This window comes from Mustela lutreola, chromosome 3 (genome assembly GCF_030435805.1).
Source record: "Mustela lutreola isolate mMusLut2 chromosome 3, mMusLut2.pri, whole genome shotgun sequence".
NCBI classification, from domain to species: Eukaryota; Metazoa; Chordata; class Mammalia; order Carnivora; family Mustelidae; genus Mustela; species Mustela lutreola.
In genome coordinates, this window is record NC_081292.1 from 15,908,285 (window position 1) to 15,921,971 (window position 13,687).

Consider the following 13,687-nt stretch of genomic DNA (forward strand, 5'->3'; position numbering starts at 1 on the left):
TCTAGTTCCCAACTGATTAACCATCTAACTTAATTTTAATGGTGGAAGTTAGGGATGAGTTTTACATGATGGAGACTTTTGTTGTTCTTTTTCTTATGAGTGTATTCATGCAGGAACCATTCCAGTGGAATGATTTAAGAGCAATCAGTGATATAAAGGATTTGAGAGCAAGAGGTATTAGAAGGAGATTATAGGATCAATCACCAAAGTAGGAAAAACCTACTCTTGCTTCGCTCTGGATATTGTCAGCTTTGAACGTGAGGGTCTTTTCATAGGAGCCATGTGGAGAGTGGGAGCTTCTCAGAAAACTCCGAAGTTCCCAACCTTTGTAGACTTCCTACAACCCACTGCCTACACCTTTAAGTTGGAGTCAGCACACTGGTGGGTAGTGTGATAGGCCAAAAAGAAAAATGAGCTCATAGACTTAATTTAAGTCTATTAATGAGCATTTTGTTGCATTTCAGAAACAATGTATTCGTTATCTAGATGATAGAACATTAGACTAAATCCTCTCAGAGCTGTTCAGTGATTTATGATGCTGTGGTCTTCCGGGACAGTCACCTGATGACGGAGGATTATTAAATCCTAAACCTCTCTTGACTATCTTTTTTTTTTTTTTTTAAAGATTTTATTTATTCATTTGACAGAGAGAGATCACAAGTAGGCAGAGAGAGAGAGGAGGAAGCAGGCTCCCCGCTGAGCAGAGAGCCCGATGCGGGACTCGATCCCAGGACTCTGAGATCATGACCTGAGCTAAAGGCAGCGGCTTAACTCACTGAGCCACCCAGGCGCCCTTGACTATCATTTTTATAGGTCACTTACTTACCTTAAAAGTTCACATACTCATATTTAAATTGAAAAATAGTTGACTGCTTGAGTTTGGTAGGTGAAGCCCACAGATCTTAATTCCTCCACCTTAGAGTCTGTGTTTGGCCAAGATGAATGTCGTGAAGCAGACAGATGGCGGGGGTGTGACAGTGATCCTCCGGCCATAGGACTTTAATCCAGATGCATTCAGACTGATTCTAAAATGCAACCTACATACTTGAAACTTAATTTTTTTTGTTTTAATGAAAACATTGATAGTTCTCTTTCACTGCTCTGAGGATACTCCAACCATTAACTTAAGATCAGAACTTAAAACAATACATATAGCAGGATGTAGTTAATGCTTGAACACAGATGCCAGCTGCCCAGGTGGTAATCTGTACTAAGAGTTTAAACTCAGTGCTCGTTCAGTAAATGATTACCAGGTGCCTCCTCAGTGTAATACAAAGAATAGGCTTGGTTCTGATGCCTTTAGAGATAAGAGAGGACATAAGTAATTAAAATGGGTTGGAAAATGCTAACAAAAGGTGTAGGAGAGCAGGGGGAAGGACTTTCTGGGGGAGTCAGGGAAGGCTTTGCTAATAAGGTGAGGCGATGTGAGCTGGGCGTCTTCCAGAGGAGATGAAGCTAAGGACAAACTAAAGTGTGGGACAGAGTTTAAAAAGATGGGCAGTTAGTTCAGTTTGAGATTTTAAATTCTAAAACATCAAAGGATTTAGTAAAAAACCGCAGCAGTAGGAATCCCATTTGGTTTGTTGTTAAAACAAATATCCCTCCCCACACCACACCCCCACGCCCTGTCCTCCGCCCACGCTCCCTCCCTGCACACACGGTGCTCTGTACTTGTGGTGCTCTGTACTTGTTTCGGCATTTCTCACGTTGTCCCGGAATACATTCATGTCCCGCCTTCCTGTCCCACAACAGACGGTGTCCGGTGTCCGAGTTCTCTGGGGGCACATACCCAGCCTCACTCGTGCTGTCGCGCCCATAGCACCGACCGTGCGCAGTATTCTCCGAGCCTGGCGGGTGCTCCGTAAATGCTCACTGAGTTTTCATAAGGAGAAAGGGTCTTTTTGATTCCTGCAGAGCAGCGTGGAGTAAAAAGCCTATAACTCGGCTTTTACTATTGGATCTTTTCTTGGAAGAATTTTGATTTTGAGCTGTCCTTTAATACCATCTAAGACAACCAGAGTATGATTTGGTGTTCTTATTGTTGTTGTTTTAAGTAAAAATGCAGTCAGGAAAAAGATGTATGAGAAGAGAAAAATAGAAAATGGTGTGATGGATTAGTAGGCAAGACAGAACTGACGTGCAGTAGACACAGTGGCCAAAGAATACCGAGGCCTGCTGGTAAGTGAGGCAGACTGTAACTGTGCAGAGTAGTTCTCGGAGAATTGACAGCTTTGTGTTTGAACCCTAACAGCCTTTGGTGGCTGTGTGTCTGTAAATCTCAGTTTCCTCATCACTGAAATGGGGATAATACCTCCTACCTTTCTTAACATTCGGTATGTAAAGCGCATCATAGTAACAGGCTGGGCGCAGTTAGTGCTCAAGAAATTGCGACTGTGGTGGTAATCTCAGAAGTATTTTCATCTTAAAGAAAATACAGACTATCTTTTTCTTTGGGGTTTTTGACAAGCATTTTTTAAAGAGCAAAAAACCCAAAAGGCATGAAAATAAGGAATAAGCCAGACTTTGCTGTGGAAGGGTTACCCTTGAAGCCTGGGCTGTCTATTCAGTGTCTGCCCCATGCTCTATCCCCTTTTCTTGCTGCAAGTTTAGAGCTCGGTTTACTTGAGTGGGAAGAATTTGCTGTGGGATTTTTCCGGGGCTTTAAAATGTTAATACTGCAGGTCTGTTTTGGAAAAGAAATCCAGCATCAGACAAGATTTCAAAAGAACCGTTTGGGGATTTAGGGAACCCCAGCGATGAGAGAGTGAGGCTGTCCTTGCCGTGGGCCAGTCCAGAGGCTCTGGGCTTTTGGGAGTTGCCTCAGTCTTAATTACTAACAGCTACTCGCAAGCTGACCTTTTCAAGCCCTGTCCTCCGCTATTGTTGACCCTCAAATGTAAGAAGCAGTAATACAGGCAAAAGCAAATTACAGCTTCACTTAAGTGAGCAAATCTAACTCAAGTAAACAGTGCTTTTTCATTTATGAACTAAGAAAAAAAAAAACAAAACAGTAAAAGAAGCAGAGAAACCTCTTGATGAGGGCCAGTTTCTGCTGCCCTGTAACTTACGCTATTTCTAGTTAGGATGGTGGGTTTTTTTCTTTAAAGACAACAGGTACTTCATGTCAAGCCCTTCATGTCAAGTTCTCAGTCTGTGTCATTAGGAATAGTTGGCCTTAAGACACCTAGCTAGCTTGAGTGTATGGACCTTTTCTTTTCTCATATGCAGAATAATGGAGGCACGTTGCTTGAACATCTGTTATTTTCATAATTTGTACTTTTGCCTGCTGTGATGGGCAGGCTTATTCCCAAGGCGATCATTAGATTCTGTAAATCTGTGGTTCAGTTGTGTGGCTTTGTACATAGAATTGTGTGTGAAAGGAACGATCCACGTAGATGGGGAGCGTGAAGCAGAGAGTGTGCGGTGTGTAGCCAGAAGCCAGATCCATGGTAAAGTTTACGTAATGACTGGAGCACACTTCATTGCTGACATTTCAATTTCTGTAGAGGTTATGGAAATAGTGACTTTTCTTTAAAGATTTCATTTCTGTTTCCTGCCCTGTGAAATTTCAGCACTTTGTTAACTAAAATTATTTTTGCTTACTGTAGCCCAGCAGAACCTGAAAAGGTGATTTAAAAGCCTACACACTGGGAAACACTGGGTAATAAAGACAAAAAAAACCCACCAAAATTATGAACACTCTTTAAGAAGTGCACTTATGTGTCTCATTTGAAAATTTAGCATTTTCAAGAGGACAAAGGGGTACTCCAGGAAAATGATTGTCTTGTATTTCAAGGGGATAAGATAGAGGAATATATAGCAAAAGAGACTTAAACTAAACACCAAGAAATTATTCCCTAAAATTAAGGTGCCAAGTAGAGGTAAACTCCTGTAGGAAAATAAGACCCTTATTCTCTGTAACTCCTAGTTTCATTTGAGCTGCATGAGCTGAGGGAGAATGAGTGAGCCCCGCGCTGAATGAGACTGCCAGGAACACGCACCATGTTGCATCTGGCTATTTTCATTACGCTATGGGACCAGAAGAAGCTTCTTGGAAATGTCACAACTTTTAGTCATTTTGGCTGAGACCTGGAATTTGAGCACTCAGTTTCTGGGTCCAAGTTTGTTACAGTGTGTTGTGATCTTGGATGAGGTCGTACATCCTTTGGCACTAGCTCTTGTCCTGTTCAAAGGTTATTTTGTGGATCAGATGAGATAATGGTATGTGGCACTTGAAAAACCTTTTTATAAAGTACTCTCTAAATATTCACAGCTGTCGTTTTATTTATTTATTTATTTTTAAAAAGATTTTATGTATTTAGTGGCGCCTGGGTGGCTCAGTGGGTTAAGCCTCTGCCTTCGGCTCAAGTCTTGATCTCGAGGTCCTGGGATCGAGTCCTGCGTCAGGTTCTCTGCTTAGTGGGGAGCCTGCTTCCTCCTCTCTCTCTCTGCCTGCCTCTCTGTCTACTTGTGATCTCTGTCAAATAAATACATAAATCTTTTTTTAAAAGATTTAAAAAGATTTAAAAGATTTAAATAAATAATAAATAAATAAATGAATAATAAAAAAGATTTTAAAAGATTTTTAAAGGAACGCCTGGGTGGCTCAGTTGGTTAAGCAGCTGCCTTCGGCTCAGGTCATGATCCCGGCGTCCTGGGATCGAGTCCCGCATTGGGCTCCTTGCTCAGCAGGGAGCCTGCTTCTCCCTCTGTCTCTGCCTGCCATTCTGTCTGCCTGTGCTCGCTTTCTCTCTCTCTCTCTCTGACAAATATATAAAAATCTTTAAAAGAAAAAAAAAAGATTTTTAAAAGATTTTAAAAAAAAGATTTTATGTATTTATTTGACAGAGAGAGAACACAGCATGGGGAGCGGCAGGCAGAAGGAGAGGGAGAAGCAAGCTTTCCACTGAGTGGGGAGCCCAATGTGGAGTCGATCCCATGACCTTGGGATCATGACCTGAGCTGAAGGCAGATGTTTAACTGACTGAGCCACCCAGGTGCCCCACGGCTGCTGTTTTATCATGTAGTTTTTATATCTTTGAAAAATAGAATGTTTCAGTTTTTGTGCTATTTACATTTATTTAATAAATCCCTGCATCTAGTGGTAGTAATTCCTTATATAACAGAACATGGAAAACACTGAGAATAAAGCTGTGCCAGGCTGCTGGCTGCAGCGGATTGACTTCCACTGATGGTGCTCAGCCAGCTCTCCGGGCAAGACGCTGCTGGTGTGCTCTTCCCTAACAACACGTGCTGCAGGGAACGGATCCCACGGGTGATGGGAAAGTATCTGCTTCATTTGCTGGGGTTTGGTGGGAAAACCTAGTTAAAAGTAATCATTTGAGGGGCCACCTGGGTGGCTCATTTGGTTAAGTGTCTTCCTCCAGGTCAGGTCATGATCCTAGGGTTCTGGGACTGAGCCCTATATCAGCTTCCTTGCTGCTCCTTCTCCCTCTCCTGCTACCTGTCCCATCCCCTACTCGTGCTCTCTCTGGCTGTCTCTCTTTCAGATAAATAAAATGTGTAAAAAAAAAAAAAAAGTAATTATTTGAGGAACAGCTCCCATCACTGGAAACATAAACATTATAGCTATTTCTAGTGATCAGTAGTAAAGTGCTACCTAATTTACCCAGTAGTTATAATGGAAAGCTAACCAACATTTTTGAAAATAATTTTGTAATCCCAGAAAATGATGTGTCCTTTTCAGGAAGTTGTGTGTTATAAAAGCCTTTGACTAAGCCAGATGTGTTTTAAATGTCTGAGTTTACTACTTCTGTCCTATAATCTCAAGATAATAAAAGTCCTTTAACTTAAAAATATTTAACAGTTATTTTTTTCACACTAAAATAGAATTAACAAGGATATTTTTTTTGGCATCATACAGATACTTTGAAAAACAGTTTGAACTGGCAGAACAAACAAAATTACCAATGTTTCTTCACTGTCGGAACTCACATGCTGAATTTTTGGGTGAGTTAAAGCTAAAATCTCATTTAGAATTTAAGAGTTTTGCAGAAGTCAAGCAAGGTATTAGCCAACAGTGGTTTGTTTTTAATTCACAGACATAATGAAAAGAAACAGAGACCGGTGTGTCGGGGGAGTGGTAAGTAGAAGAGTTGCCCAGAAGCTTCCTTGTTCCTCAGGTTGGCGAAGTAATTCAGGATCAGCAGTGTTCCTCCCCCTCTTACTGAAGGACGCATGTTTACTTTAGAATCTGTGGGCCAGATGCGATACATAAGTCACATGGATTTAATTACATTTATTTTGTTCAAAGTACAAGAATGATAGAGTTTGGTTCACAAGAAAACCCCGTGAATGAACTCGTGTTTCAGGACTGTGGGCGATGGTCTTTTTCTCTGCCTCTTCCATCAGCTGTTCTTCAGTGGTTTTCACTTGAAATTCTGAGCAGGGTATAAACTGATTTTAATATTTTAAGTCTCACTTCAGGTTTGCCTTCTTAATTTCTTGTCAGCTGTGCTCATTTGCGGTTAACCACTCTGACCTGAGACCCCTCCTTTCTGTAATATGCTTCTACTCTAAACGCTTCTGTGTGGTCATGTCAGTCAGGTCCCATCAATGTTCTCTGCCTTAGCTCAGGCATCCAAAGCAGTGTTTTGTAAGTCTTTTTTGGATTATGGGTTCTTTTGAAAATCTGCCTCAGAAAAACTCTCCGACGCACACATTTTCCCCTCTAATTTTAGGAGCAATTCACTAGTCTCTAGCAGAAAAGCTATTACCTAGCTCTGTAAAATCAGTCCTACTAAGTCCAAGTAAGGAAGAGGAAATGGCACTTACACTTAGGGTACCTACTCCCTATGGGTATCGTACTGTATGCCTGCACTGTGCTGCTGAGTGTCCTCTGTATTTTCCCAGGTTTGTAGCCCTACTTCGTGTCTCACGGACTGCTAGCGATCATGTTTTCTGCACCGCTATGCACTTTTGTATCTGTAGTTTACTGACCCTGCAGTTTATCCTTTGGGAACTGAGAGAGGCTTAGAGGCTCTCATTAATGCCCTTGGGATTGATGGTTCTAACTCTTAGCCCATTTCTTTTTATTTCTAAAGAATTTACTTAACAGCAACAAATCCAACCTAAATGTTTGACTTTTTTCGAAAGAAGATATTGCCTGGCTGGCTCAGTGGGTAGAATGTGTGACTCTTGATCTTGGGGTTGTAAGTTCAAGTCCCACACTGGGTGTAGGAATTACTTGGGGAAAAAAAAAAATCACTGAATATAACTAATTTTCTGAAATGGTTTATGAAGAGTCATATTTAAAATTATTTTGATGTTAATGGAGGATATATTTTCTAGTCAGCTGCAAATGCTGAGGGGAAGAGCAAACTCTTTGGGCAGCTGTATAACATGGTTCTGTTTTAGAACAGATTTAGGACTCTGCTTGCTGTATGAACGCATTAATGACATCACTTGTTAGGTGTGTGTGTTTATTTTTATAAAAAGATTTATTATTTATTTCAAAGAGCATGCACATATCAGCGGGGGAAGGGCAGAGGGAGGCAGGGAGAGAATCCCAAGCAGACTCTGCACTGAGCGGGCTTGCCCCCATGGCCCATGAGATCACAACCTGAATTGGAACCAGGAGTTGGCTGCTTAACTAACTGAACCACCCACTTGTAGGTGTATTTAAAGAAGTATTGCTTTTTGTTTGTTTTTTAAAGATTTTATTTATTTGACACAGAGAGATCACAAGTAGGCAGAGAGGCAGGCAGAAAGAGAGAGGGGTAAACAGGCTTCCTGCTGAGCAGAGAGCCTGATGCGGGGCTCAATCCCAGGACCCTGAGATCATGACCTGAGCTGAAGGCAGAGGCTTTAATACACTGAGCCACCCAGGCGCTCCTAAAGAAGTATTGTTAAGTGTGGTTTTAATTACACAAAGTGTGAAAAACTATGCTTTAATCCCTGTAGCTTTGAAGGAGAACACCATCTCGTTCCTTTCTGCCTCCTGAGATATAACTGTGTAACAGTTCATGTTTTTTTAGTGACATTCTTACAACTCTTGATCGATCTTCTTAAAACTTGTCCTCTTAAGTCATCTCTCTTCTAGAAAAAAGTAGCCCATAACGTAAAAATTGAACATTTTAAGATACAATTTACATGGTTTTATAACATTTTTAACTTCATGCTTTTGCCTGAGGATGGGGCTCCCAGCACCAGTCCCCTTCCTGGCGGCGCTGCGGGAATGCTGGAGCAGAGCCATCAGGCAGCTGGGGACAGAAGTTCTGGGCAAGCCTTCTCCCCTCTTGCCTCACATCAGGGGGGATGTTGACCCATTTTATTGTGAGATTGGATTTGAAAATAAAACCATAGGGGCCACCGCATGTGAAATGCTCTGATCCGAAAAACCCTAATGCATCTCTACTTCTGCTTAGAAAGTTATTGGTGTCATTTAGGATTTTAAAGGAAAATTAATTAAATAAAATTCTACCTGTATGTCCTTAGGTACATTCCTTTGATGGTACGAAGGAAGCAGCCGCAGCCTTGGTTGACTTGGATCTCTATATAGGATTTAATGGTTGGTAGGTCCTTACATTTGTTTTATATCAAGTAGACTCCTTGTTCTACAGCGAATTGCAGATATGGATTTAAATGTATTTGTTTATCACATTGATCTTGGCCTGTGAATTTCTGTAAGTATGTGAGAAGTTAAATGATGCCATTCTTGCAAGTAAAAAACTCCATTACTCCTTTCAGTTAAAACTTGAAAGTTATATAGGGCACCTGGTTGGCTCAGTTGGTAGAGCATGTGGCTGTTGATCTTGGGGTGGTGAGTTCAAGCCCCACTTTGGTCATAGAACCTACTGAAAACTTGCAGGTTGTACACTAACCCAGCATCGCAGTTACAGAAAACAGTTTTGTACCCAGATCAACAGCTTGGCTTTCTCTAGCATTGCAGTCGATTCTCGGGTCATTTTATCCCTTTAAAACATGCCCGTTTGCAGCATTGTGTATGCATGTACACAATGCATGTCTGCCCCTATGACATAATCATTTCATAGATCTCTGTAGGCCAAGACAGTGAGGCTCTCAGAAGTTAAGAAACTGGTTTCAAGTAACTGATAGCATGAGAACCAGTGTCTTCTGCCTCCACGCTCGCTGACCTTCCTGCTGGTACACCACACTAGCCTGCGTAAGCCCAGTGTGGTCTGCTGGCCCCACTGGCTCCCTGGGCTGTCCCTCCCCAGTGTTTCGTTCCTTTAAAACTACCACTTAGCTGACTGCATTATTTTTTTACTAAAATATCTCCTCGGGGAAATAGAACCATGACATTATTTGCTGTTGAGTTCAGATTTATTTATATGTCCTAGGTGCTGCTTCTATATTTTAATGATTTAATCAGTAAACCACTATGGAAAGGAATACATGAATAATGGACTATAAAGTAGTTTTGAAAAACTTAGACACAGTCTCCCCACCATACTCTCTACTTGTAAGTCAGCTTTCCCAGAGACGCCCACTTAGCTCTTCATCATCATGTGTCTAAGTATTAGTGTGTGCGGTTCTCTCTAATTCGTCTTCTCTGTTTCCGTTAAGGAGTACGAGCATCTTCCTTCTTACATCCAGCACTTTCCTACCGCCTGAATTCTTTCCTTCACAGGCTTCTCAGTGTACTTAGTTCGGAATTTTGCGGTTTTATGCGCATCTAGTGTTTTCATTATTATGTCTGTGTAGATATTGTTGACTGCTGAACATAGGCTATACTGCTTTGTTTTCCTCATTTTTATTTACTTGGTTTTCTTCAAAAGCTGAAGCCTTCTCACACGTTACAGCAGCTCTGTGAAACACCTTCCTGTTTCTGCACATGAGGAAAAGGGTCTAGATAATCTGGCCTTAGATTATCTGCCCAGTTTCTGACCCTTCCATCTTCTCCGTTTCGGACCAGTGTCTGCTCTGCGACGGAATCTTTATTTTTGATCCCGTGTATTCAGTTTTGTTTTGCTGGAACATGTTCCAGTGAATTTACTTTGTTTTTGAAAGATTGCCTGGATAGTTAATGAAAGAAAAACAAAAACCCTTCTATTGGGTATTTTTCCTGGGCATAAAATTCTGGACTAGAAATAATTTTCTATTAAGTCCATGAGAGTTTGCAGGACTCCATTTTTAGGCTTAATGTCAGTAAATCAGTGGCTGTCCTCATTTCTAGTCCTTACCCTGTAGGCCTACTGTTTTCTCCCAGTGGATTATTTTAGTTCTTTACCTCTGGAATTATTAGACTTCACAAAGGTGTTCGATGGGTTTGTCATTCAGAGTTCGTGCGCGCTCTACTGGCCCATGCCAGCCAGAAGCTCATCTCTGTCCATTCTGGGAATTTTTTTTTTCTCTTGTTCTTTCTTTGGACCTCCCCGGCTCATACTCTGATCTCAGTTTTTTCCCCTATAATTTCTATCTCTTGTTTCTCCCACTTTCAAAAATATTTTTCAACTTTTTAATAAAACTTCAGCTTCTTGTTCTAATATCTGAAAGCTCTTCCCTATCATTATCTGGTTTGACAGATGCAGATGCATCTTGTTATCTCTCTAAAGATAGATTTAGTTATTTTTTGTTTCCCATATCATGCTTTTATTTCCTCCGAGTTCCTTTTTCTTTGTTTTAGTCCCTGTCATGACTTTCTTCAAATGTCAGGCAATTCTTATGCTCTATATTTAAAAAGTTAAGATAAAAAGCTCTTGGAATCTCTGTGAGGAGACAGTTCATCGCCCGGCAGGCCAGCCGACCGCACCAGGGATTCCTAAATGTCAGCCTGTCAGACTCTTTCTGGGTTGCTTCAGTTTCTTCAAACTGGGGTCCTCTGACCTCCGCTAGAAAGGGTCGGGATTCATCAGTGTACTGGTGTTCTGGGGCAGAATGAGGGTGGAGAGGGGAGCTCACCAAGCAGTCAGCTTTCGGTCTCTGTTTTCACCCCGGGCTTTCCCCCTGCATGCCTCTGTGCTGCACTGTCTCTAATTTAGCTTTTCCAGAGACTGTACGCACAGCCTCTCCCCTTCTCTCTCAGGCCAGGGGTTAGGAGCCGAAGTAGTCCTCTCTGCACCCATTCCCTGGAAGTAATCTGACACTTTTGGCTTTTCTGTTCCCCACCTTTTAAAACAGTCTCCACTTAGTCCCTTGCCTTATCCCAGCCTAAGGACCTTGATCTTCCAGTTCTTAGAACGTTCTTGGGTCAGTTGGTTTGCTTGTCTTCGGTGTCTCTCTCCACAGTCACATGACACCTAAGTCACCTTAGCCATCATTTATCATTTTACCATGTACTTTCTGCTATATATTTTGTGACTAGGAGTCAGAAATATCTCCTAGTTTCATTTAAAAAAAAAAAAAAAGTGGGTTTTTTTCTTTCTTTCTTATTTTGAAATGATTTTTAAGAGCAAGACAGTAGGAGCGGCCAGGTGGTTCAGTCAGTCGAGCACCTGACTCTTGATTCCGGCTCATGTCATCTCAGGGTCATGGGATTGGGCCGCAAGTCAGGCTTCACGCTCAGCACAGAGTCTGCTTGAGATCCTCTCTGTCTTCTGCCCTGCTCATACTCTTGCTCTCTAAATAATCTTTTTTAAAGGAAGAGGGTAGAAGGTCTTTATTTCACCAACTTGATTTAGTACATTTGTCTTAAGAGATTTCTATATGACCTTGAATTTATAAAGATTTGGCTTTAAGTTAATGATATGACTTTTTTCCTGTATTAACTCAGAATTAACATTAGTCATTTAATCAGTCAATATTTCTATTCTTATTCTGAAATTGAATTTATTGCAGTATTAATCTGAGTCTCTTGAGTTATGGTAATTTAATCTATACTGCCTGTGACATAAAGTCTGTTTTCTAAGGGTTAAATTATATTTTCCTCCATGAAAATGGGAAAGTTTCAGATTTGACTATGGAGTCATGCAGCTGCCTTCCTTTAAATGGAAAACCTTACTAAAGATATAATTGGCTTTGATTTAAAAATATTTCTTCATAGTATATATATTTCTGTATTTAGATCAGTTTTTATAAGCATGGAGTATATGTAGGAAACAACTAAGGCATGATTTCTTTTCAAGAGATTGAAAATATACAAGTAATTTGATAACTGGAAGTTTTAAAGTTAATACCCATATCAAGCATATCAGTACATTTTTGAAAATACTCCTATTGGTCAATTGTTAACTCTGGCTGAACATAAGAGTTTTGTTTGTCTCTGGAGAACAGTAATAAAAAGGCTGGTATTTATGGCAAGTTAGACACACATTTCCCTTTCACTCCTTCTAAAATCATTCTAAAGTAAAATCCTGTGTATTCAAAGTGGAAAACGTAAAGCAAAGAAACAAGGCTGGAGTTTCTGGAAGAGACCAATTAGACTAAAGGGCCCCAGAGAAGGTGAGAGCAATTGGCACACAGAATCACAGAAAGGACTTTGGGTTTAGAATTAGTGACAAATGGGACTAAGTGAGGGTAATTCCAGACCTCATAGAGAAAGCTGTCATCCCCTGTGTTCATTGCCATGCACAGAGTACAGGTGCAGCAGCAAGCATTTCTACTCAAAGGGAAATCTCTTTTCCTAAGAAAACTGAACAAACCAAATTGTGAGAGCCAAGAAACTTGGCTTGGAAACTCGAATGTTGATCTCAGAGGAAAGAATTTGGAGGAGCAGAAGCCCCACAGCTATCTCCCTCCCTTTTCACTCTTAAATGAAATCGCAGATCTGTGTGTCAAGTCCCAGCCTGGCCCACAAGGAGCTTCCAGTAAGATTCCCCACTCAGAACTGGCAGTAAAAAAGTCCTCTGTTTTCATAAAAGTGGAGGGAACACTGGCCATTCAAGCCTCCTTAAATATAACTGATAATTAAGGAGCACCAGATAAATGAGGTGAACCAACAGAAAGTAAAAGATCAAGATAAATAGAAAAATTAGCACCAGAGGAAACAATTTAGGGAAAAGAACTTTAAAAGAGACTTGATATACTAAAGGCTGAGATGTTACATCCATAAAATATGAACAATATTACAAGAATATTACAAGAAAAAGATAAGAGTTCCTTAATGATTAAAAATAAATGTCTGTGTTTATAAAACAATACCACCATTGGAGGAAGTGAGGGAATCAACACATTCAACAGGGAGATACATATTTTTCCTCTCTACCACCTACCATTGGGCACCTAATAGTAGATGCAGCAATTTTTATACAAATATTCTAGTGAATAAAGGGCTGACAGATCTGTCAACATTCTGCAACTCCTGGTAAATGAAGAGGTCTAAGCACTGGGCAACCATGGCTGCCTCCCGTCACAAAAATACAGCCAGATACTGTGTGCCTCTCTAAGTAGAAAAATAAGAAAAAAATCCTCACCTGAATCTGGTCAAGATTCTAGATGGTAATGTAGATATCCTGTAAGAAATACAGAAGGCAAAATTTCCTTCAGGTTGACATGACCAGGAGCATGGTGGAGGAGGAGGTTCCCGCCTCCTCCTGCAGACACTCCCAGGCAATGACTGTATGTAATGCAGTTCTTTCCGAGAATGACCTGATCTGCAGAACAGCTCTTCTGTACTGTGAAGGAAAAGCCACATTGAGAAGGGTGGGGAGGAGCAGAGACAAAGTAGGGAACCAAATATGTGGTATGTCAACTCATAACCAGGAGGGGACAGCACAGGTGTAGAGGTCCTCCCTGAGGAGAAGGGGATCAAGCCCCACATCAGGTG

At 41.0% G+C, this 13,687-nt stretch overlaps 1 protein-coding gene across 5 annotated transcripts in view; it reads left to right on the top strand.

The window, feature by feature from the left end:
• Window positions 1–13,687, top strand: part of TATDN1 (TatD DNase domain containing 1) — a 41,511-nt gene that overhangs the window by 18,964 nt on the left and 8,860 nt on the right. For 4 of the 5 annotated variants that reach the window (XM_059165673.1, XM_059165669.1, XM_059165671.1 and 1 more), the window contains 3 exons: window positions 5,885–5,970; window positions 6,063–6,103; window positions 8,458–8,534. In XM_059165673.1, coding sequence (XP_059021656.1) covers window positions 5,885–5,970; window positions 6,063–6,103; window positions 8,458–8,534 — 204 coding nt within the window. The remainder of the gene's footprint in view (window positions 1–5,884; window positions 5,971–6,062; window positions 6,104–8,457; window positions 8,535–13,687) is intronic. The other variant, XR_009351589.1, reaches the window with a different exon arrangement.